At 39.3% G+C, this 25,134-nt stretch overlaps 2 protein-coding genes across 2 annotated transcripts in view; one reads left to right on the top strand and one right to left on the bottom strand.

Moving 5' to 3' along the window:
• The window catches only part of CFAP96 (cilia and flagella associated protein 96), a 93,884-nt gene that overhangs the window by 18,866 nt on the left and 49,884 nt on the right, over window positions 1–25,134 (top strand). The gene's annotated exons all lie outside the window — the stretch shown is intronic.
• On the bottom strand, window positions 3,714–15,804 carry CCDC110 (coiled-coil domain containing 110). Its single transcript, XM_067721439.1, has 6 exons — window positions 15,667–15,804; window positions 15,217–15,321; window positions 9,107–9,162; window positions 8,778–8,843; window positions 7,450–7,560; window positions 3,714–6,615 (listed from the first exon to the last, which is right to left on the bottom strand). Exons 1-6 carry the CDS (start codon window positions 15,674–15,676, stop codon window positions 4,540–4,542), a joined length of 2,424 nt encoding a protein of 807 aa, XP_067577540.1. The 5' UTR covers window positions 15,677–15,804; the 3' UTR covers window positions 3,714–4,539.

Genomic DNA, 25,134 nt, shown 5'->3' with positions numbered 1-25,134 from the left:
AAAATGAAATGTTACCAGAAGTAATTCAACAAGAACTGAAAACATGAATGGACCAATAAGGGTAGAAAAAATGGAAATAATAGTTAAACTTAGTAGCCAAAAGGTACTGTGTCTAGATTTAAGGAGCTAAATCCTATCAAATCTTCAAAACAGAGAAATCTTTTGTTATTTAAATTGTTTTGATCATAGAAAAATATGAAAGAGTTTTGATTTATTTTATGAGGATAGCATCACTGGACAAGGATAACATAAATAGGAAAATAATATTTCTAACTCATTAAAAAAATCCTAAATCAAATACAAGCCAATGGAATCCACATTTTAAATGAACATAAAATGATTTATTATTCTATGACTGCTAAAATAGCTTGACATGAGTGAATCTATTATTATAATAAAGTTCTTTAATATATTAAAATGAAAAAAATACATGTTCCCCTAATAGATGCTAAAAAGCCATTTGATAAAATTAAATACTCTTTCCACTTAAAACCTGTTAGGATGTGACAATTAGGAAGAACCTTCCTTACTTTCTAAAGGATATCTATCACAATCATAACAGACAGTAAGCTTGAGCCATAAACAAGACAAACACTTCCCTGGAAAACATATTAATATAAATATATTAATGCAGGAAGACAGGAAAAAATCCCAAGAGGAAATAAATGTTAGAAAAAGACAATATTATTGCTTGCAGGTGATATATAGTTATTTACCTACAATGTAAAAAGAATCTGTTGAAAGATATTTGAACTAATAAAATTGTACAATAAACAGATATATATAATGACCTGCAGAAAAGACAGTTTTTCCCATATGTCCATTAGGAAATGTGAAAAGTATTCTATTTACAATAGGAAAAAAACTATGGAAACTTAGGATTAAAATGAAGATATAAAAGGAGGCCGGAGCAATAGACCATGTTCCAGGGAGACTAAATATTGTAAACTTGCTGTTTATCTTTAATATATCAATAAATTTAATGCAATTTAATAAAAATCCCTACAGAATAAAAACAATAAAACTTGACTAGCTAATTTAAAATTTTATTTTGAAGACAAAACATGAAAATATGTCATGAAAATTTGAAAGAGGATGTTTGTTCTAAGCCAAAATATACTAAAAAGCTATTTATACTATAATCAAAAACACTAATGTATTAGGGGCTTCCAATTAAAACTGGCAGGCAGAACACACTTATTTGCTGGCTCTCCTCTGACCCTAATAACACAATAGTAAAATAATGAGTCCAGAAAAATGACTCATAAGGGGATCATCAGAGAATAAGGGGTTTCAAAAAAATTCTGTAGACAAAAAAAGTAAGAATAGAGCCAAAAATGTTTAATTAAAAGTGTGTTTAGGAAAGACTTTTTCAGTCAGTTTCTTTTTTTCCTCCTACCTCCTTCCCATCCTCAGTGCTTTCCCAGTTCAGGCAACCCGGAATTTTACCCCCAGATGAAAAACTAAGCATCTTGCCTCTGAACATTCTAAAGAGCTGCCTAAGGAGAATTGGGACTACAAGAGTAAGGTTCTTGTTCTGGCACTATTACTCCAAAAAGAAGAATTCTGGTTCTCTTCTGGTCAATAGCCCTGTACACACATACTCATAGTTACAGGCATCTTCTTTATAGTTGGGTGAGATCTGGTGGAAGAACATACCTACATATACCAGCTACCTAGAAGAGTCAACACTGTGTTCTGTCTGTTCATAGGACTTGATTTTCCAAACTTCCCAAACTTGACTACCCAGAAATGGCTTCTAGCCAAGATAGAGTATCAGGAACCAGATTTACACTTCTTCTTTAGGCAATTAAAAACTGTACAAAACATGCATAACAACTCTTTTTAGATACTGGACACAGACAGTGCAGGATTGTGATCTGTGAGGAAAAGGAAACAATTGAGGTGAGCCCTGCAATTGCTTTTTGTCTGGAGGCACTTTTGGACTGGAGAGGATGGAGGACTTGGAATCTCAAAGTATAGTAGCCTTGCTGAATTGAGACAGAAATTGGAACCCAAGGAATCTAAAGTGGCTCGAATTTGTGGGGTTGAGTTCTAGAGAGGAAAGATCTACACAGGAAAAGAGTTCAGAAATCTGCATAGGGATCCCCTTAACCCTGCTGACATCTAAGACAGGCATGCGTAAGGTTACATTCCATGAGGCAGAACAAAGAACAACACGGACCTGTCATGGTTCCCACAGCTCACAGAAGGCCAGGAACCATTCAAGGCTGGGACATTCTCACCTCTCTGCATTCAGTGGTGGTTCCAGAGGATCTAGAGTAGACGAGAGGCTGCTCTACACCCACCCTAATAAAAGTTTAAAAAACAAGCCTCAAAAGCATCAAATTGAAGCAGAAGTAATGTAATGCCTAACACAACCAATTCCAACAATCTGTAAAGGAAACAACAACATTCAGACAATCAACAATGTAAAATTCACAAAAACCCATCTTCCAGATGGATTTTTGGCATACTAGATATGCCAGGAAGCCAGAAAATATGACCCATAACTGGGAGAAAAATCAGTCCATAGAAATAAACCCCCAGACAGTAGAGAAGATGGAATTAGCAAATAAAGACATTAAAATAGCTACTTGAACTATGTTAATGTATTTAAAGGAAAATATGAACATATTGGAAAGAAAGTTATAAACAAGAACCAAATGGAAAATCTAGAGATGAAAAATAAGATAACTGAAATGAAAAACTTCAGTAAGTGGGAATAGTAGAAAATTAGGCATGGCAAAAGAAAAAACTAGTGAACTTGAAGATATAGTAATAGAAAGTATCCAAAGTGAAACACAGAAAAAAGACTGAAAAGCAAATGAAAATAATACCAGTGAGCTCTAGGACAATATCAAACAGTCTAACATATGTGTTATTGCATCTCAGAAGGGAGCAGAGAGAAAAAGATTTAAAGAAATAATGGCTAAAAATTTCCAAGTGTGATAAAAATTATAAATCCACATCCAAGATGCCCACAAGAACCCCAAATTATCAATGTCAGAAGTGAAAGATGGGACATCACAGGTCCTCTAGACATTAAAAAGATAATAAGGAATATTATAAACAACTTTATGCCAAAACACTTGAAAACTTATGTAAAATTCTTCAGAACAACAAATGATCAAACCTGATTCAAGAAGAAATAGAAAATCTGAATAGTTCTATATCTATTAATGGGGTTGATTTTGCAGTGTAAAACCTTTCCATTTAGAAAACTCCAGGCTCTCTGGTGAATTATGTATTTAGAAAGGAGTAATCAATAAGACCAATTCTACACTAATCCTTTCAGAAAATAGAGGAGGAGGGAACACTTTCCTCTTGGAAAACCTGACCTTATATTTTATGAGGCCAGGATTTTCCTGACACCAAAATCAGACAAAGACATAAAAAGAAAATAATATAGATACCAGTATCCTGAACATAGAAGCAGAAATCTTTAACAAAATATTGTCAAATTGAATCCAGAAGTATGTTAAAAGGATAATACATGATATCTGATGAAGTTTATCTCAGCAACTCAAGGTTGGTGTAATGTTTCAAAATTAATCAATGTAGTCACCATATTTACAGATTAGAGGGGGAAAACACAGGATCACCTCAGTAAAATGCAGAAAAAGCATTTGACAAAATTCAGTAAGTTTATTTGTATAACAAGCAGTCTTGGAAGCTAGAGATAGTGTCTCTGCTGGAGCAAGGGCAGGTATTCTAACTGTCCTGTATAATGAAGGTAATGTTTCCATCTAGAGCAAAGGGCAGGCATGCTTAGTGCACTCAGAAAAGTAATGGTTCCTTTAGCTTAGAGTTTTCTCTTGTAATGCAACCACTGTGTGACCCTTTTCATGTTGCCTATAGGAACTGGGGCTTGGAGAGCCCGTGCAAAAGTGCTGTTACTCTGGCTCCTGCTATTGCTGTGAGCAACAAACTGTCCTTTATCTCTGACCCAGTAGTCTCATGTCTTCCACTAGAACCCATGAAACTGTCAGGCTAACATATTAGTTTACAAGTTGGATAAAGTCTCAGAATGTTTACAGTTCTTGACAACATAAAAATATATACCTAATTCCAATATCGAATTTAAAAAAACTAGTCTAATCAATTATAAGGTAATTGTAATCCCATGTAAAAGTGAATTTAAAATTTTTTGTTGAAAAAAGTACTTGGACAAAGGATTTTGAAACACTATTTCAGAAATTTATTTACATGGTTTGGATGGAAGCAATTGATACGGTTTACTTGGAATTCCTGGAAAAAAAGAAGAATTTTTTAGAAGGTTGGACTTCTAAGTGTATTGCAGAAAAATAATAATTAAAAAAAATCGCTGTTTGCTGCCAAAGTTGCTTTGGTCATATACAATATATAGAAGTAGTATAATAAAATAATATGAATTTTATCAAAAGAGCAAAATCTCTAAATAATTCCACTATATAATAAATTGGATACAAATCTTACAAAACTGAATTGTACTCACCTTCTTATTACTGTCCTCTGGCTAATGCCCGATAGGCTAAAAGAATCTTAAACGTATTTCTGCTAATCCACCATGATATACATACCTTTCAAATCAGGGGCTAAAGGCCTACTTCTGGGACTAGAGGTGTCTTCATAAATATCATAGATGTCAAAATGGAATTTCTCTCTTCTTGAAATGTAACCCATTTTTGATAGGTCAATATGATGATTATAGATTTTTTCACTTAGATTTAAATATTCTTTTTGAAGATTCCGCATCTCAAATTCCAAGGTATCCCTTTCATTCTCTATACTTCTTACATAATTTTCTAAAAGTATTTTGTCTTCCTCAAGTCTACTGATGCTGTTTTCAAATTTTATACTTTCTTGACTATGTTTTTTTAGTTCTTCTTTTAGAATCTGATTATCAGTTTTAATTTCCATTAACATTTTTGATAACATCTCACATTTGTTGCCCATTTCTGACAAACTATTCTTATAAATACTTGCTTTTGATTTTGCATTTTTTATTTCTTGCAGAAAATTCTCTTCGGCGGTAGATTGGTATGTTTGAATATCCTCAATTTCTCTTTCCATCATTTCTCTCGCAGCAGTAGATTCTTGTAAGGTTGTTTCAAGATTAAGCTTTTCATTTTTAACTGTTTCTATTATTTGAAGAAGTGTCTCTTGTTCAGTTTTTGCCAATCTTTCTTTCTCTTTTAGCTGCATTATCTCTAGCTGGTTTTCTTTTCGTTCATTTTCAAGTGAGCCTTTTTCCTTTAGAAGCTGGTATGTTTTTTCCTCTAATACTTCTTTTTCCTCTTGTATCAACAGAATATTTGTTTTCATTGATTCCATTTCTGTGATCAATAGTTTATTTTCATTATTGACAATGGCCATGTCACTTTGAGTTTTGTGTTCCTTACTTTTTAGTTGTTCTAATGTTTCTATTATTTGTTGCTTCTCCAAAGAAAGTTGACTATTTTTTTCCTCTAGGGTTTTATTTTGTCCTTGGAGAACATTATAGTTACTAATTATTTCTTTCAATTCTTTAACACATTCTTTGCCATCTTCTTCTGTTTTAATTAACTTGGGCTGAATAGTGTTCTTTTCTTCAGCCAATGTCTTAAGTTGTTTTTCATACATTTCAATTTTCTGTATCAGAGATTGTGTGGTAAAGACAAGAAGTTTAATTTTCGCTTTAAGGGTTAGGTTTTCATTCTCTAGTTTTAGTACTTTTTTCTGTATCTGCATAGATTCTTTCAGGTAATTCTGTAAGTACTGAATTTTTGCTACACACTGTTCAGTAACAGAATTGACTTTGGATGTCTTCTCACTTTCAAATATTATTGATCCTTGTTTTACTGCAAATGGTTGTCTTTCTTTGTCTTTCATTGCATATTTTGTTGGGTCACAGAATGCCAGCGTATGTTTTGGAACTGTGGAGTGGAGTTTTAAATCTGCAGTATTCTTGTCAGCGATAGGAATTTCTTTATTATTTTTCTCATTCTTTTCCCCCCTGTGTATTTCACTCTTAGATAGTTTTTCACATTTCCTACAAAAATTCACATGGAATTTTGACACTGTTTCCCTAAGTGCCTCTAATTCCAAAATTCTCTTTGATTTTATATCTTCATTTAAGTTACTTTCAATATTTTCTTCCTTAATAAAGTTAATTTTTTCCTTGTGAGTGGGGGGCAGGTCATAGTTACCATTCCTTGGAACAGCTTTTAAAGTTTGCAGTTCATTTGTAAGTGCCAGTTCCTTGTCATGTGACTTTTGAAGCTCTTCCTTCATTTGTTTGATTGAATGGCAGATATCATCTAAATTTTCACAAAATCCATGCTTGAGGTAAGGCACAGTAACTCTGGACTTATCCAGAATTACCATATCAGCTTGAGACATCCCGTTTTGAGGTACATTAGGTAGGAAATTATAAAGGTTATTGTAATTCTTCAAGTCAGAATTTTCTGAAGCTGAATTATCTGTCGAAGTTAATATGTCCTTGAAATGTATCTGGCATGGGATATTTATACCTTGAGAGAGCCTGTTAACACTGTCACTACTGAATATTTCTTCTACGGAATGAAGAGTCCTAGGATCCTCAAAAGGCTGAATTTTCTCCATAGAAAGGGTTTCTTCTTGATTCTCTACAGGCTAGTAACAATAAAAATCACACTATAAATGTACTATCATTTGCTACATGACCAACAAATTAAGATAATATTTTGTGGAGGAATTGCTTTTACTACAACCAGAATGAACATTTTATCCATTTCTGCAGCAAAGAGGCTGACAAGTATGATTCATTTTCTCCAGAAAATCTACCGTTATTTTGAGATCTGTAACTCTGGTCTTCACAATTTGCTTAGAAATTGCACTTACTTCCTTAGGGGGTGAGATAGAAGGGCCAACCCCTCAATTCCAGAAATATAAATTCGGCATTTCTAGAGACCATCATAGATAGGTGGGGAAGAGAGAAGCAATAGTTCAAAGGGAAGTTTAAGGAAAATGAAAATTTCTACTTCTGGGCTATTTGTCAACCTTAGCTTGTCTTCCTCATTTCAAATGGGTCTAGGGTTGTGACTCTTCACAGAGAAAGTGTGAAGTTCTAATAAGTATAGACACAGTGACTCTAGTTTGGACCTGTTTTAGAGAACTCACTCTAGGTGTAAGTCAGTCCTAAAAGTAGAAAAACTCAAAGTGGACAGAAAAACTGCCGTGTATTTCAGTTTACTTGGGAATCTTTAGGTATATGGATTAAGTCAAATGCCCCTCACACGCTCTCCTAAGAGAAACAAGAAAATTGCAGAAGTACAGAGGTAAACGAACATCTTTTAGGGTTTTCAGGACAGGAGTTTCCTTATTTTCATCTTTGACAATCCAGTCGCCCTGTGAAGAAGGGGAGAATGTAAAGGTGAAGGTAAACTGGTTGCAGTAACATTTCTGAAGTACCTAAATGTAGGAATGATTTTGTACTGAAACACATACCAAAGCTTTTTCATTGCGTGTGCTGAATACTAGATTTTTTTCTGAGCTAAATTGTGGGTTTTCTACTTGAATAATACTTTTGTTCAGTATTTCACTGATTTCAGACTGCACCTTTAAAAGAGAAATTAAGAATGTCAGGCTTTGATTTCACACTTATAAAGTTATGAATGCACAAGGATGATAGATATTATACTTGAAAGATACCTTTACATTTCCTATGCATATTCTTTTCCATCATATAAATTAAAAATTAAATTTAATTTATTGTAATCTCTATCATTGAAGGAATCTTTAAGAAAAGGATGTCTTTACTACATGATTATAAAATCAGAAAGACTTAATTTAGGAAAACAATAAAATCTTATGAATTAAAATAATTTTAGATGTTTGATTTTTACATTGTTGAATAAATCAGAGGTCTTTGACGTCTGTCATCAGAATGGAATCTATTCCGTCAGCCTCAGGAGGATTTTATCTTCTCGTCCCATTTCCCTGCAGTTGCTTCAGGAATATCAGGATGAAGTTTATGTTGGGTCTTTGGCAACTATGCGTTGTGTTATGTACCCCCAGGATCCATGCCCTGTCCTTCTGTTAACACTACCCCTTACTTCTGGATAAAGTCCATGTGCCTTTGGTGATACAGATCCCTCCTCCAGCTCCAAGGGGTGGGCATGTGACCCAGAGCTAACCAGTCAGAGCGTTGCCTCCCTCTGAACAGTGATTGCTTCAAGCACTGCATGTGGGGCTGTCAGAATCAGGCCAAGAACTCAGTACACACTGTTAAGAGAGAAAAGCACGGTCTCATCTCTGTCTAACTGGAATCTGGAAGGATAAGAGCCGGAACTTCTAGCAACCCTTTTGCTACCACATGGAGTCTGAGAATACATTACTGTCAAAAGCAGAACCAAGATAAGGAGTGAGGCTGGTTCCCTGACGACGTGAGTCCTGACCGTATGGATGAAGCCATCCCCAAGTGAACTATTCAGAGGGTTTGCATTACTAGAGCTAATAAAGTACACTTTTCCCTTAGTCAGTTTGACTTAGATTTTATTATCACTTATAATGAGAGTCCCTATTTGTAGACTATATATAGGTAGCACTTTAAACATATGTTTTAAAAAAAAATCAGTGAGTGTTATTTCTTTGGGCTCATATCCAAATGCAAGTATAACAGAATATAGTTTCCTGCCAATTTTGTGTCTAGAATAGGTTGTGGCTTTATTACATTCAATACCAACTCATCCGTTGGCTATAGTGATCATCAGTTTAGAAGTGTGTGACAGTGCTCTAAGTTTGGATATTTTCTATGTAAATTAGAAGAAACATACCATGCTAACATTCTGCAAAGTCTGTATTCGGAGAGCCTGAAATGATTTCAGCTGATGCTGAAGGGCCTATAACAAAATTACACAAGGTATGAAATTGAACATTTTTAGGTGAACATACATTTTGTTACAATTAAAAAAAAAAAAATCCCCTGAAGTTGCCTATTACAAGGATCATGTGAGGGTCAGGTGACCCGCATTCTTCATCATTCTTGCCCACTCTCCAGTGCATTTTGATGAAGACTTTTGTGGAAAACCCGTATATATTTAGGAAGTATTCTGAGAAAGATCAGACTTTACACAGATTTTCTGAGAAAATGAAATATACTCACTTTCAGTGCTGAGTGTGGTTGTATTTGATTTTCTGATTCTGTTATGCAGCCGTATTCTAAAAAGTAAAATTGAAAAACGATGTGATTTAATCCTTAAGTGTTATTTTTAAACAATGTTAATGGAAAGCAGTCTCCTAGCTTTCCTGGATGGTGAGGCAAAGAGATGATGAGACGATTGATGTTCACATTAAGAAAAACCCGATGCTAGCTGCATAGTGAGTTTAAGAGATAATTCTCATCTGACTTACAATACTGCACCTACTTAAGGTTGTAATAGTGGTTTTACTTTTATAATAAACCCTTAACTTGTAACACCAAACTGAGAACTCTCAGGAACTCAGATATCTTTGTTTGTTTCTGGGATATAAACCATATTTTTTGGTAAAAAAATTAACAATTCTTATGTTAAGGGAGACCCTTGGCAAAGTCGTATATAGGTCTCAGTACCTATGCAACAGCCACGTGATGTTTTTCTTCCTTAACATGGAAAACAGTTTGGATTAATAGAACATAATTTTTGTTATGCTGTTAAGCAAAGTGCTATAAGGATCCATGTGTTCCTTCCTAGAAAATAGATTTTAGTTCTGCAGTAGGGGAGAGACTATATAACGTTTGCACATTTCCTGACATACATTACTTTTTTTCCCCAAATGTTAGGCTACTTGCTTTGTAAATTTTTATTGAAAAAATTAAAAAACATGTCCTGAATGAAATGAGAGTTATGTTAGAATTTGCCCCAGGCTGACAATTTCTGCTGTAAGAGAAGGTTTTTAAAGAAGTCAGTGCATCTCTTTTGGAATGGCAGTCTGCCAGATGTTACAGAATCTGGTTGCAAAGTGTACTTCCTTCCACCCAGTCCCAATGTGGCCCTCATCACTGAGAGAGCTGCTGTGGTTCAGAGCCTGGAGCCATTTGGCCAGTTGAAGAATCCCGCCTTCATCACAGGGCAGGGATGGACCATGTGTGGGGGCTGGGCAGGGGTGCATTAATGAGTTATCTTCAGGATTCTGGCTTTCTTTATCGCCTCTGAAAGTCAGAGGGAGTTACGAGCCATGCTATAGATAGCCTTGCCAGAATCATCTGTTTTTGTCTTTGGCCTCCACTCTCCAATTTTATGTCCTGAGGGGGTGCCCCCTTCCTTCTCCAGGTACTGCTGGTGAAGTTTTTGCTGGTGTTTGTTCACGTCCTTTTGTAGTGGGGGAGGAAGGTCTGGGGTCTTCTTTGGCTCTAAAGTCTCTACCTGAAAGTCTAGAATAATTTTGATAAGTTCATGATTTGGCCTTAAATACTATTTCATGTTCAAGTGGTTCGTTCCTTCAATAATATCACACGTTCAGATTTTGAGTGTCTACCACGTGGTGTGCCCCACTGTAGTTACTATAGACAAAGCAATGAATAAATCAGCCGGAGCTCCTGTTCTCACTATGCCTACCTTCTAAAAAAAGTAAACAGAAAAAAAGCAAACAAAGATATAAACAAGATACTTCCAAATAGTGATAAATAACACAAAGAAAATAGGCTACTGTGACAGTGAGGGGGGGTGAGGACAGCATTGGGGAGGGCGGTTAGAAAAGGCCTATCTGGTATTTTGTGGCTTCAGCCAAGACTCCTACGTGATAAGAAGGGGCCAGCCGTGTGGACATCTGTAGGAAGAGATTCAGAGCAGAGGAAACCGCAAGGTCCTGAAGCAGAGCACGTGTTACCTGTGTTTGGAACAGAAAGAAAGCCCATGTGGATGCAGCTTCCTGAGCAGATGGGAGCACAGTGTGCTAAGAGTTCAGGGGGAGATGGGGGTGAGGTTAGAGAGAATCTGGCAGGCCATCCTGAGGGGTTTGGCTTTTATTTTAAGAGAAATGAGAAGCTTTGAGGGGTTTCGATCACGAGAATGATTTGATTTGACTAAAAACATTATAGGACACTCTCCTGCATGATAATGGATTAGAAGGTAGCAGTTGCAGGACTATTGGAATAATCCAAGGGAGAGACAAAGGTACCTTGGACTAGAATGGCAGTGCGGGAAATGGAGAAAAATAGGTGGATTCAAAATACGTTTTTGACATGAAGCATTGCTGGAGGATTAGATGTGGCCAGTGTCGAGGAAGGAAAGGTGACTCCTGGTTTTTAGTGAGAGCAGGTGGACGAATGATGATGCCATTTACTGAAATGGAAAAGAGTGGGGGAGGAACGTATTTTAGGGAAAACTCGTTTAGGTCTGTTAAAGTTTTCCGTTGGACATCAAAGTGGAGATGTCAACAGGCAGTTGGGTAGTCAGGCTCTGGGTCAGGGGAGTGGCTATGAGCACTGTATTGGGAAATATGGACCCTGCTGCTGGCCTAGACAGGGGCACTTTCTGTGCAGTGAGCAGCTCAGAACCCCAGATGAAGTGGCTCGAGGGGAGATGGAACGTGAAGGTTCGTGGGCAACGCTTTCTGGTTTTACTGTGGCAGGGGATAAGGTGCTGGTGGGGATAGGGGTTTTTGGAAGAGATGTGAAGGTTAAGAAGAACTTTTTTTTAACCATGAGCGAGTCTAATATGCCTGCTTACTGCGGGAATCATATAGTGGAAATGGAGGAGAAGAATAATTCTGGAGAATGAGGAAGGCTGATCGCCAAAGTTGAGTATTGAGAATTACAGGAGAGGTATGATCTGGAGGAAATGACCTGTGGTTGAGCAGGGACAGTCCTTCCACTGAAGTGGGGGGCAGCAGAGAATACGGAACACAGGCGGTAGGTTAGCAGAGTTTAAGGTTGAAGCTTAGGGATTTGGGGTCTGATTGCTTCTATTTTTTTCATATAGTTTGAGGTCATGTTACACGTTGGGAGGTAGCGGTGAGAGGTGTTGGAGATTTGAGGAAACCAGAAGAGTGGAATAGTTATCTTGGACAGGGCTTGCAAAAGCATTTACTGGGGAAATAAATTAACTTTTCCAAATAGCATTGAGATCCATGGTATGACTCAGAAGTGAGTGTTTTTCTCCAGCAAAGTTCATATGATTCAGTGAAGATAGAGTAGGCAGAGAGTTGGATTCATCTATTTTTAAAAGCTACGAAAATAACTTTTTGTTTTTCTTATGAGTTTCAGAGACATTGGCTACTACTTATTCCCAAAGGGGAGATAATTTTAAAATTCATCAGTACTTAAAGAAACACATAGGATTATGTGATTCTAGAATTGGAAGGGAAATTATCAGTGAAGCACAGGAGAGGGAACACAGTCACAGGTCACCATTTATTAAGTCCTTGCTAAATGTACTATATTGGGAAGTATTTAGACTAAGTAGAGGATATGGTGCCAGCCCTGAAGAAGCTTATACTCTATTCAGATTGCAAGAAATATTATTCAGATTATATTCACCTTAAGTTCTCTAGCTGTTTCATATTTAAGTGTCAAAATTTAAAAACAAGATAGTTATCAGCAGGATGACTTTTGAGGTCATTAAGGTAAAGATATAAGGAATTTATTCTGAAGTCTGCAGAAGATTATGTCATATTCAATGTATAGAGAAAGTTTTAAGGGCATACTTGTAGCTAATAGAGCAGGGAGAACAAATGAGTTTTAAAAATGCAACGTGGTAACAATTCTTTATAGGATGTTAGACACTCTGTAGTCAACGCCTTTTAATCCTCAGGTTCAAATACTGAGTTTTGCCGTGACAATTCACACTCACTCCTAGAAGTAACTGTTTTATTGAAGCCTTGTGAGCTGTTCTACCCAAGCCTTCATTCATTCATCTAACAACTATTTTTAAGCACCTGCTATGTATCAAGTACTGTCCAAGGTGCTGGGGATCCTACAGTGAGCAAAATATGCAAAATCTCTGCCCATGTGAGGGGAACAAAGGATACTGTGTGTAAGATGGGAGTGAATCCTATGGAGAATAGTAAGGCACAGAGCAGGGGAGTGTGCATATCTGCACGAGGCTTTGTTATGGGAGCTATGGAGCCAGGCTGCCTGAGCTTGAATCCTGGCTTTGCCACACGCTCACCGTGAGGGATCAGTGTCTCGTTTGTAGGTAAAGCCTTACACAGTGCATGGCACACAGTAAATGCTCAAGGAAAATTTACTCTCTTACTGTAGCAGCAAGGGTGTTATCAATATGATGATGATTTGGTAAATTTAAAATTTCTAATAGAGATGGAAGGGAGGGATGACTGCTCAAATTCTCCAGTGCCTCCCATTTTGCTCAGAATAAAACCGCACATCCTTACATGGAATTACAAAGCCCAGTATCCTCTCTGAACCCTTCTCCTATCCTCCTCCATGCTTATTCTGCTCCCGTCACCAGCTGATCCTCAAGCATGCCAGGCATCCTCCCACCTAGGGACCTTTGCAGCTGCTGTTCTCTCTGCCTGGAATGTTCTTTCCCTGGAAATCTGCACTGACTACTCCTTTACCTCCTTCAGGTCTTTGCTCAGATGTCATCTGCTAAGTGAGGTCTCCTACCATCCTATTTGAAATAAAATTGCACACTCCCCACCCACCTCTGACACTCCATATATATACTTCACGCCATATACTAACTCCTTGTTCTTTTAAAATCAGAGACCTGAGAAATATATACGACCTTGTAATTCGGCATTATTTATGCAAATCATGTTAGTGTTCTGTTGGTCAGTACCCAGCGAATGGATCACTTGGTGACCATGACGTGTAGCTAAGAGAACAGAAAGTGGGGAGGGCACAAGGTCACACGTCCTAGTTTTGCCTTGAGCTGTAAGTAGGAAGTCCCTGCCATCCTTGGTGGCGCCTAGCTTAGAATATGTCTCACCCATTGAGTCCCTGCCCTTACACCCGCCACGCTCTAGCAAGAAAGACTTAACTCTCACACAAGCATATGTGCTATTTTGTATGTAATTTCATTTTCTGTGAACGCTGGCATTTTTCTCCAGAGCCTTCCATCTCACTCACATTAGAGAACACACGGTCTTGCCACATGAAGCTCCCTCAGTCTCTTCTGACCTTAAACACTCTCTCTTGGTATGGAGCTGTCTCCGTGTCTAGACTCTCTGTGAGGGCTTTCTGCCCCACTCAGGGCTTCCCGTCGCCCCTCCTGTTGCCCAGGGATGCCTGCCTGGCCTCATGCAGGCGGGCGGGGCGCAGAAGAGCAGAGAGGGGGCAGGTCAGTGCACTGCCCTGCGGCCTCTACTGAGGTGTGGCTTATCCTGGTGCTCTGGGCATCCAATTGCCTTGTGTCTTTTGTCTGCCGGCTGTGGCTGTTCCAGCCTTTTTTTTAAGAGCCCTTGACAAGGCCGTTGTGAAGGTCCCCGGTTTATGGAGGTGGACAAACCCCAACCTGACCTCAGGTCTCGGGCTCATCACTTGTCGCAGCACCTCTGCGTCTGGATTGCCCACGTGTCCCGCGTGGCTTATGGGTAACCATAGGATCCCAATGTGGCCCCTCAGTTTAGATACTGCCTTCTGCCCACAGCGCTCTGCTCCTTCCCTGGTGTCTCACATGAACACCAGGCCCCTCTGAGAGCTGTGTAGCCTCCTTCGGCTTCTCTCAAGGAAGCGAGACTCCAGCTTCAGTGTTGTCAGATCCTCCGCACATCTTATTCATGGTTTATATGGAACTTGAAAACTGCAGCTTTTTAATGACTTCAAACATCCTCCCTATACAGTATCCTGTAGTCTACAAATATTTACTATAAAAGTATTTCTTTTGGAAAAAAATAGGTACCTTTTTAGTGACTGTCCAAAAAATCAGCAATTCTTATCTGGTATTCAGAGAAGCAGTACAGTGTAGCATGGAGGTTAAGGCCTGGACGCTGGAGCTACCCCGCTGAATACTGGCTCTGTCAGTTGCTGCCTGTGTGACCTTGGGGAGTTAGTTAACCTCTCTGTGCCTCGGTTTCCTCACTTGTAATATGCGGAGAATGGTAGTACCTACTTCATAGGGTTGTTGTGAGGATTAAATGAGTTGACATATTTAAGTGCTCAGAACAACATCTAGCACAAAGTAAATGTCCCGTGTTAGTTATTATTAGTATCTTACGAGTAGTTACCGGAAGCACACCAGTTGGGCCGGTGGACTTAGGTAACGTACTGGTTGCCTATAGTAAAAGGCAGAAACATCACTGCCATCGGAGCCTTGGCCTGGGAGGTTTTACCTGTTTCACTGCCACTATTTTCCTTTACCCCCTCAGAGGAATTTAGGATCTTGGGTGCTGAAAGGAGAACGCAGTCAACCCCCTCCTCTTCGTCAGTACGCTTTTCTGTAACACAACAGTACGCGGCTTTTGGTTTTGCTGGGAGAAAGGAGGCGAGGCGTGGGGATTCGGGACGCGGGCGCGTAGAGCGGCCACGGGAGGGCGCGCTGGGGCCACGCCGCGGCGGCGGGCCGTGCTGCTCCAAGGCTGGAAGCAGGGCAGGCGCGGGGACGCAGGCGGTGCTTTCCTCCTGGGGAGGGCGGAGGTGTGCGGCTCGTCTAGGAGATCCACACTCCAGACGGGACCCGCCCCGCGGGGGAAGGAGCCGGGGCGGGGGGAGGCGGCGCTCCCCACCACGCGTCCAATTCCCGGGTAGCCCCCTCCCAGGGCAGCCCCCGACCCGGCTCTTACCCGGGCTCATTTCTGCTGCTCAAGCTCCCTTTCCAACCGCCTTCCCCTCTCCCAGTCACTAGGCTCGGTTGCTTCCCGCCTGGGCAGCTCGTTGCTTGGTAACGGGGTGGCCGGGACACAGCGAGCGGCAGTGGGGCGCGCGCGAGGGTGGGGGTGGGGAGGAGGAAGGTGCGCGCTGGGGGCCGGGGTGCAGTACGTCCGCCCAACCGGAGCGGCGCCCGCGACAGCTGCGTGCTACCTTTGCTGTGCCTCCCAGGCCCAGCAACAGTCTCACTAGGGTGTATCAACCCCCCACGCCCCACCCCCGCCGCTCCCCTGCTGACCCAGAACTTGATCTCGATCAGACTCTGATTTAACACAGCACCTGTTGGACCCAAGCTGTGTGGAGAAAGGGGAATGTGTGGAGACACGCAGACACCTAGGAACTTCCCTTCCCCCCCCCCCCCCTTTCTGATCGCCATTTCATTGTTTTATTCTGTTCTGTTCCTCTTGTTTCAACCCATCGGTCGAATTAGTTTCAGCGTTTGGGGATTTGAACGGTCCTAGACCATTACTGTGAAAGGACGTCTGTTTGCTGTGGTTAAAAGAAGACCCCTGTTTCCGATAATGAACTTTCAATAACCGTGTATGGAAATGTACACATTACAGCTGTAGCAGAGGCGCCGGTCTTCATCTGTAGAGCATGCTCATTTCCTGTGCACCTGGGCAAACCGCTTGCAAAAGATGAATGTTGAGTTGGAAGCTGGGGCTTGTTCAACTGAGGACTGGTTGGCGTGGCCGCAGTCAATCCCTGTGCCCATCAGGAAATGGAGCTCTTTAAGTAAAAGTTTTAAATGAGCGTATATTATTATTTTGTGATAACAGCCGTTACAGGTGATAGAATATAAAGTAATTGAAAATTCAAATTTTAAGTCACAATAAAGAATTTAAAGTCATGATGACATAACTTATTAAATAATAATTATGTGGCTTGCTTTCATGGAAATGAAATTCTTTATCAGAGGTTCAATGTTTACTTGCTGTAATTTCTTGTTTCTTAGCCTATAGAAATGGTCTCTAGAAGATTCGACAGTCTTGTGGTGTTGTAGACAATTTCAACAAATTGTAATTTTGAGAACTTAGGTTCTCCATTGATGATTGATATTGACAAAGTTAATTTTTTCCGAAGAGCTACGAAAGTTTTCATCAATGTGTCTGTTAAATTGCTATTCTGAATAAATGCAGTATTTTGAAGGGAGAATGTAGATAAAAAAGCATTACATTTTAGTAAGTTAACTTCCATACTAATGAAATTTCCATAACAAATAAGAAATTACTATAAAATATTCTATTTTGTGTAACATTATATTTTAATATGTAATAACCTGATAATTAACGTATGTAATATTCTATAATAACTAATTTGGCCATGTAATATTTGTGGATTATGATGGCAAATGTATACAGAGAAGTTACTTGTGGATTTAAATTAGAGGATTTAGCCACACCATTTAGCACAGAATATAAAAAGCAGATGATAAGAGCTATAATATCAAAAACTCAAACTTAGCCAGTGTGCTAATTTCAATAGAGAACCTACTCTAATTTTAAGATATTTCCCAATCAGTTCATCAGTTAGGGAAGCAGTTCTTTACTTAGAAGTTCAGTTGATTTTAGATGTTAGGTCAACAAGATCATTTGATTATCAAACTCATTTCTCTTTAGTAAACTAAATCACATATGTGTATTCTCAGGATAGGAATAATTTATTTGTCAGAAAATTATTGTAATTAATATATAAAAAGCCCATCTTTGGAGCCAACAAACAATAAATTTTAAAAATATCTTTAGTAATTACAGTGTCTATGACATGAATGGCATCCCCTCAGAAAAGGCCCCATGTTAGGGCCTCACATCAACAATTGCACATGGAGACCCTGTTCTTTGGTGAGAGAGAACCTGGAAGTGTAAGAAGAGAACATGAACCCCCAGAATACGGGTGGATGGTGGACACATCATTTTGGGGGTGTTCATTGCATTTGTGAATGTATGTCGAGGGAAGTCTTTTCTGATTACTCATGGCCACTTAAAACCGTTGTCACCAATCACAGCCTGCTTGAAACTCCCTCCATTTCTGAACTTTGCAGGTAATAGTGACTCGGTGACTTGCCGTCTCTGAGCATGAGTTTACTTATCTCCACAACAGGCCAGGATTGCTGTAAAGGGTCCTACTACAGTAGGTTCAGTAGTTACATAGGAGGCTGCCAGTGATGGCACCTCTAGACCCCAGAGTCTCAGGTGAGATTCCATTAAGAGTGCTGACATTTTTTCCTGTGATTCGTCCTTATTTTTTAAAAATTGACACTTCAATTGGGCTTCCCTAGTGGCACAGTGGTTGAGAGTCCGCCTGCTGATGCAGGGGACACGGGTTCGTGCCCCGGTCCGGGAGGATCCCACATGCCGCGGAGCGGCTAGGCCTGTGAGCCATGGCCGCTGGGCCTGTGCATCCGGATCCTGTGCTCCGCAACGGGAGAGGCCACAACAGTGAGAGGCCCGCGTACCGCAAAAAAAAAAAAAAAAAAAATTGACACTTCAGTTGAAAAAGATTCAACTACTTTAGCTCAAATACCGGAACACGTATATATTTTAAAGAGATAGTTTGTGTTGTCTAATTTGTATTGTGCATCCACTTTGTGATGAACTTGCCAAAATTCAAAAAATAAAAAATTTTATGTTTCTCAGTCAATGCACATTTATATGGCCTATAAAATGTAAAGTCCTCATTAAGTTTTATTTATTAAATTATTTTTTGAGAAATTTTAAAATGATGGAATATGCAAAGAAGGCTATAATTAACCCTTTGCTTCCATCTCCCAGAATTAACAGTTATAATTATACTGGCATATTTGATTTTTATTTAGAAAAATAAGAATCATATAGGATGGAACTCCCCACCACTTCCTTTTCTGTTCCTTCTTCCCTACACTCCTCCCATAAGAAACCATTGTCATGAATTTAGGGTACAATTTTACAGTTCATTCTTATATTTTTATACTAATTATAATGAGTAATAGAGATGATTGCCCTTGTTTGTTTTAAAGTTTTTCATAAATGGTATCATAGTTTACGTTTTATTCTGCAGCTTGCTCTTTTTCAGCAAATATGTTTTTTAGGTCTATGCATTTTTAAAGAATAGATCTTTAATTCAATTGTAAAACTGGACTTGAGATACCTTTCAGTTCCTCCAGTGTTTTTGCCCTTTTGGTCTCCACTATGTTTTAAATTTTGAAATGAGATCACCAACTTATAATAAGGTTGGAAGTATAGTCTGGTACATATTTCATTTTCTCCTGAGCCATTAAGAGTGAGTTGTTGACATGTTGTCCCGTCACTTCCGAATACTTTGATGTGTATCTTGTAAGGACACTCCAACATGAGTACAATACAGCCATTAAAGTCTGGAAATTAGCATTGATACATTACTGCCACCTAATTCTCAGACCCCACTAAAGTTTGACCAGTTCTTCCAATAATGTCCTTTACAGCAAAGGGATCCAGTCCAACATCTTGCTTTACATGTAGTTGTCATGACAGGTCTCTTTACTCAGAGTCTCATGGACCCAGAGTTGCCTGTTTTATTCAGTGGGTTAGAATGGATTATCTTCTGTTGCTGACATGATTTATATTGTTGCTTAAATTTCCCTAATTGGGTCAGTGCGAGTGTCTCCAGCTGGCCTCTGCATACTTTTGACACATCTCCTTCATTACTAGAGCACTTTTTAATTTGCTTGACGCACTCAGATGTTTCAGGCTTATCCTGAATTTTCCCTGCCCTAGCCCTGAAATCAGCCATTTCTCCGAGGAGACTTGGTTTCTTTTAGAGGAGAATGGTATTTAGAAGCCAGGATGTGAGTGCTAAGTTGCTATCTAGGTGTAGCTGCTCCCAGGCCATCTTAGTAGATAGAGCAAGGGAATGTCTGCCTGGGTATGTATGTACATACACACAAGCACACGTGCACATTCGCATCCACGTTTATTTATCTATATTGAGAACCCTGAGTTCACAATGCCTCCAGTTCCAATGCAACATCACAGTGCTCTTTCTAGTTTTCTCCCTTTCCAGATGAGAAAGTTGACTTCCATTATCCCTTATATATTTACTTATATGCGCTCTCATGCCAGTCTTTCACCATCACCCCCACGTGGATGCCCTCGTTATCCCACTTAGGTTCCAGTACTCTGTATCGCCCCTTCCCAACTCCACTGAGACCCTGAACCCTATGCTGGGCTCCCTCTCCACCTAGACACACTCCTCACCCCTTTGGGCTCTGTCACTGTAGGCTGGACCTCCTCTCTGTGGAGACGACCCTCACGGCCTCCCTGCCTCTGACACCATGCACCACCCAGTCCCATGCACGGCCACCCTCCCCACCTGCTTGAGCTCTGACCACTGATGCCAGTGTTCCCAACCATGCGGATGCTTCCTTTTCCCACCTTGGGATGGGACACCCAAAGCCTGCTTTTGCAAGGTCATGAGATGATTCTTCCATGCTTTTTTTTTTTTTTCTAAAAGCTTGATTGTTTTACCTTTCATTTTTGGACTTGCTATTCATCTGGAATTGATTTTTATAGAGAGTGTGAGGTAGGTGTCAGTATCCAGTTTTTATATGCCTATCCAATTGACCCATCATTTATTGTAAAGAATGTGATTTTCCATACCAGCTATATATTTTAATATATTTTACAATGTGTTTTTCTTTTGTGTGCTTATATTCTACTAATCTTGAACCTAAAGTTCCTCATTGCCAAGTTGCTAAAGTCAGGTAAAGTGATTATTTGCTTACCCAGCATATAGATGAGAATTAGATAAAAGGAATAGTATAGTGAAATTTCCTTTAGACTGCGGAAGTGGGGAAAACCCTATTCTCCTGAGTGAGACCCGGAGAACCCTGGGTCTCTGAGATTCTCTGTTGAGTACCCAGTGTTTTCTATAGCACTCAGGTTTTCAGTACACAGAAATGAAGGCTCAGTGATATTCAGAAGAATCTGGCAAAAATTTGCATTACACTTGCCCGGCCCTACCTATCATTGTTCCTGCTCCTGTGACACTGGATGGGTTCATTATTCCATTTGAAATCGGTAAACAAAGTTGAGAATTAAAACACTTAACTCTGGTGGATGTTCAATTTTTTCCCTCCCTAATGTAATTATCCTCCCCCACCAACCCCCAAATTAAGTTTTTGGTGACATATTCTTGCTTTTACTTAATGGTGTTGAGAATTGTGGAATTTTATGGAAAAAAGTTATTTTCCAGATTTGTGTGGGGAAAACTGAAACATGGGGAGGTTTAGGAACTTTTCAAAAACTCTCTTAAGTGGTCAGTGCTAGACTTCCTGATTCTGAAACCCTGGTTTTGCCCAAATCAGTTTATTTTGATGTTTTGTCCCCCATAACAAGTTATAATTTTATGAGATAGGACAACATTTCATCTAAATTTTCCAAAAGTATAAAGGAGGTATAAATATTAATGCTAGAAACTAAGAGTTCCTGTTTCCTGATACGGTGTCACACATCACCTGCACTACTTTCTCAGTGTGGTGAGATTGTTTCTATTTCATTCGACCTCATATCAGATAGACAGTGGAGCATTTTCTGTCACGGGGTATGCTTTCTCTGGTCACACGTGTCAGTCAGTCCAGCAACTGCCCTGAAAAAAATCTGATTTTTTTTTTTTATTGTGAAGTTCATTGCGAAAGGTTGGAATTAAAATCTGTACTGCCAATCTTTTTTAAAAAAACTATGAGTCACAATATTTCAGAGTCTTCAAAGAGTAGCTCTTCTTAGAGAATCCATTTTCACCTGTTGACTAACAGCTGCAGATTCAAGAATCTGGAACAAATTCAAGAGCTTGAACAAAAACAAGGTAGTCAAATCTATTCTTAGCAATTGATGACCAGACTAAAATACTTCTGGGTTTTTCAGCTTCAGGAGATCTTTTTTAAAACCTGAGATCACAAGGCTATCGTTAATCATAGCTGAGATCTATAGTAGTGTGAAAAAGTGACCAAACCACTCCTAAAACATAACAAATTTGGGCAGTTGTCATAAGGCTGGTGCTTTGGTCAGACCTGTGTGCTGGTGACTTAGGACTCTTGGATGGGTAGTGGGCCTTCAACAGCTTAAAGGCTTTGTGCCACAGCAGCTTTAAGTTTCTTTTAGAGTTAATTTTAACCTGATTTCATCTATATAAGAGAATGAACCCCACAACTCACTAAGAATAACCACAAGCTTTGGCTCTTAGGAAGTTGGCTGCAGCCTTAAGGGGACTTATTAATATGATATACTGTAGTGGGGATACTAAGAAGGTGGAGTCCATCTACCTGTATGAAGTTTGGTGTGCTCAGGGGTAGGCAGAGGAACATCAAGGGAGCTTGAGAAGGAATAGATGTTAGGGAAAGAGAGATTTCCGGGCTGGTGTAGAGTACTTGAGCATGCTTGCAGGCTGAGAAGAGTCAGTGACACAGAAACACTGAGTGGGAAAAATAAGTTGGAAAGAGAACTTGAGGAATAGAGTGATGGAGATGAGTTGGACCAAGAAGAAAGAGGGACGAACAGCCTCTTTGAACATGGGAAGGTTTGGCCGTTCTATAGAGATGATAATATAGAGCTTTCCTCCCTCTGACCAAGGCAGAAGCGATGGGGAAGTACCGATAAGTGCTGTTTGTGAAGCTTATCGAGGCTACGTAGGTGCTTATTGGTTTGAATAAATATAGCTGTAGGAGTCTCTGTAGCTTCTTGTAGACTTCAATTCAGCTCGCAGTATGTGACCTTCTTCTTCCTAATGCTAAGCTGCTTTATGCTTTTTAGATACCGAAGGAGCTGCACTAACTCAGGTCACTTGATCACACATTAATAATAGGAGTTCGTTTCCCTTGCTATATATAGATACCTAGAATGTGTGCTTCCAATGGAGCTAATGAATTTGCAATGATAAATTCATATTCCTTGCTTGATTTCAACTGTGAGCTATGACACGAGTCAGAGGTGGTATCCGTGACCATGGAACAGAATGAAACTTCTAAATTGAACCAAGAGCCTGGTCACATTGACAGCATGCCTTCACTAAATTGAATGTCTAGCCAGTTAACACCAATAAAGACAATGTCAAGAACACATCAGTGACTTTTTGAGCTGGTAGAAGTCTCAGGGGTCATCCAGTCCGTTTCCCTCATTCTGCAGAAAAGAAGTCGAGGCCCAGTGAGTCCAGTCTTTATCCAGAGCTATTTTCATGACAGTCTTTTTACTTATGCCTTACTTAATCATATCATTACTTAATATTTTTATTATTCCACACTACCTTTTTCTAGCACTCATGGAAGAAATGATTTTTCTTATAAAGAGAACACAGACAGTAAGTAAACGTCGATGTAAATAAAATAATACAATAGAGAATTATAACAATGTCTAGGACTTTTAGGTTTAAAGATTTCCAAGCCATATGACTTACTACTGGAGAATATTAGTGAGGTTAAATGCTGTTTTTTCCCTTACTTGTTTGGTCCTGTACCGAAGTTAAACTCTCTGAAACTTTTCCTCATCTATAAAATACTTAGTTGGCAAAGTTGTAAGGAAATAATTACATTTGAATGTGACCAATATTATGTCAAGAATTTTGTAAGCATTCAATTAAAAATATATATACTAAATAAAATAGATATAGGCAATTGAGGGACCTTAGTTTTCTTTCTAGCTATAAGATTATAATGTAGAATATTGCCAGTGAATCTTTGGTGGGGACAGGTTGCTTGTGAGCTCAGGCTTTTAAAATTGTCCTCCTCAAATGAAGAAAAGTTCCAGTGGACTTCCTGAACCTGATCTGTCTTGGTGTGAAATGTCAGTTCTTCTGGGATCACCAAGGATAGGAATCTAGTTCTGTGACTCTTCCAATTGGACACAGTTGTGCTCATTGTAATTGGACCCGGATTTCCAACACCAAAGAACAATTAGAAGGAATAAAGCCACCATTTTGAATCTAGGATTAAACAGTGAAAAGTATACATAATAATCGTTAGGTGCTTACTTACGTATTACTTGCTAGGAAATTTGTTAGATCTTTTGATACGAATTATCTTGATTTAATCCGTATCACAAACCTGTAAAGTAGGGATTATTGTCCTCATTTTATGGTTGATGAAACTGAGGTCTGGAGAGATTTCATGATTTCCCTATACCTTACAGCTAGGAGATTGTAGAGCTTGGTTTCAACTCGGCTCTGCCCGTGTCCAAAGCTCATTTTTGTAACCACCAAGCTCTAATACCTGGAGTAAGTTATACTGAAATGGAATCTAGGTGATAATTTTTACAAAGCTTACTGAGGGCTTTGTTGTCCCATGAAAGCCTTATAATCATCTTAAACTAAAAGCTACTAAATCTCTTGTGCAGAGATAATGTGAGGTGGTCTAGAGCATGGATTTGGAAGCCAGGCCACCTGTGGTCAATTTACTACAGGAGAAACCTTGGATAACCTCTTTGTGTTTGTTTCCTCAACTGTAAAATGGGAAGAAAAAGAGGACCCACCTCACAGGGCTGCTGTTAAGATTGGATGAATTAGTATCGTTAAAGCACTTAGGACCCTGCTTGGTACATAGTAAGAGCGATGTAAGTGCTGGCTATTTTTATTGTATCAGCAATGATCAAGCATTTTCCGCAAGAGGAAAATGAAGCATCTAAATAAGAACGAACATTCCTACCCATGTTGTTTCTTTTGCTCCTGTGCATTCCTAGCCTTAAGACTCTATCTAACAGATTAGTGACAAATACATATTTATGTTAATAGTGTTCTTTTAAAAAATAACAGCATTGTTGAGATATAATTCACATACCACATCATTCACTCATTTGAAGTGTGATTCTACGATATGTAGTATATTCACAGAATCGTGCAAACTGAGTTGCAGACTCTTCAGTCTGGAAGAGGCTAGGAGACCCCCAGTGCTAAATTTACTCAAACCAGTAAACACCTGTGCACCCTCAGTGAGATTCACAAACGCAGCACTTATCTGACCTGAGTGCCTTGTTTCAGAGAAACTGCATTCCCCATTGCTTTGGCCTTGGTCAGAGGGAGGAAAGCTCTAGATCACCTCTACAGATCGGCCAAACCTTCCCAAGGTCCAAGAGACTGTTAGTTCCTCTGTCTTCTTCTTGGTCCAGATCATGCCCATCACTCTATTCCTCAGGTTCTCTTTCTAACTTTTTTTTCTATATCTAGAATTCCTACCCTTGAAGGCATTCCTTTAGATTAAAGGGCTGTCTCCAGAACAAAACACAAGTATTAGACATAAAAGGGGCAGTAGAAAATTATTAGTACTTGTTAGCAGGAATTAACCTTTTCCATTGGCTGGCAGAGCAAGCATTAATCTGAGGATTGGGATCAAGGACAGTATTCATGAGGAGGAATGAGAAGGTTTGCAGCATGAAGCAGTGTTCTGG

Source organism: Pseudorca crassidens, chromosome 21 (genome assembly GCF_039906515.1).
Source record: "Pseudorca crassidens isolate mPseCra1 chromosome 21, mPseCra1.hap1, whole genome shotgun sequence".
Classification (NCBI taxonomy): Eukaryota; Metazoa; Chordata; class Mammalia; order Artiodactyla; family Delphinidae; genus Pseudorca; species Pseudorca crassidens.
Note: the sequence above shows the minus strand (reverse complement) of the source record. Positions and strands in the feature narration are given on the sequence as shown.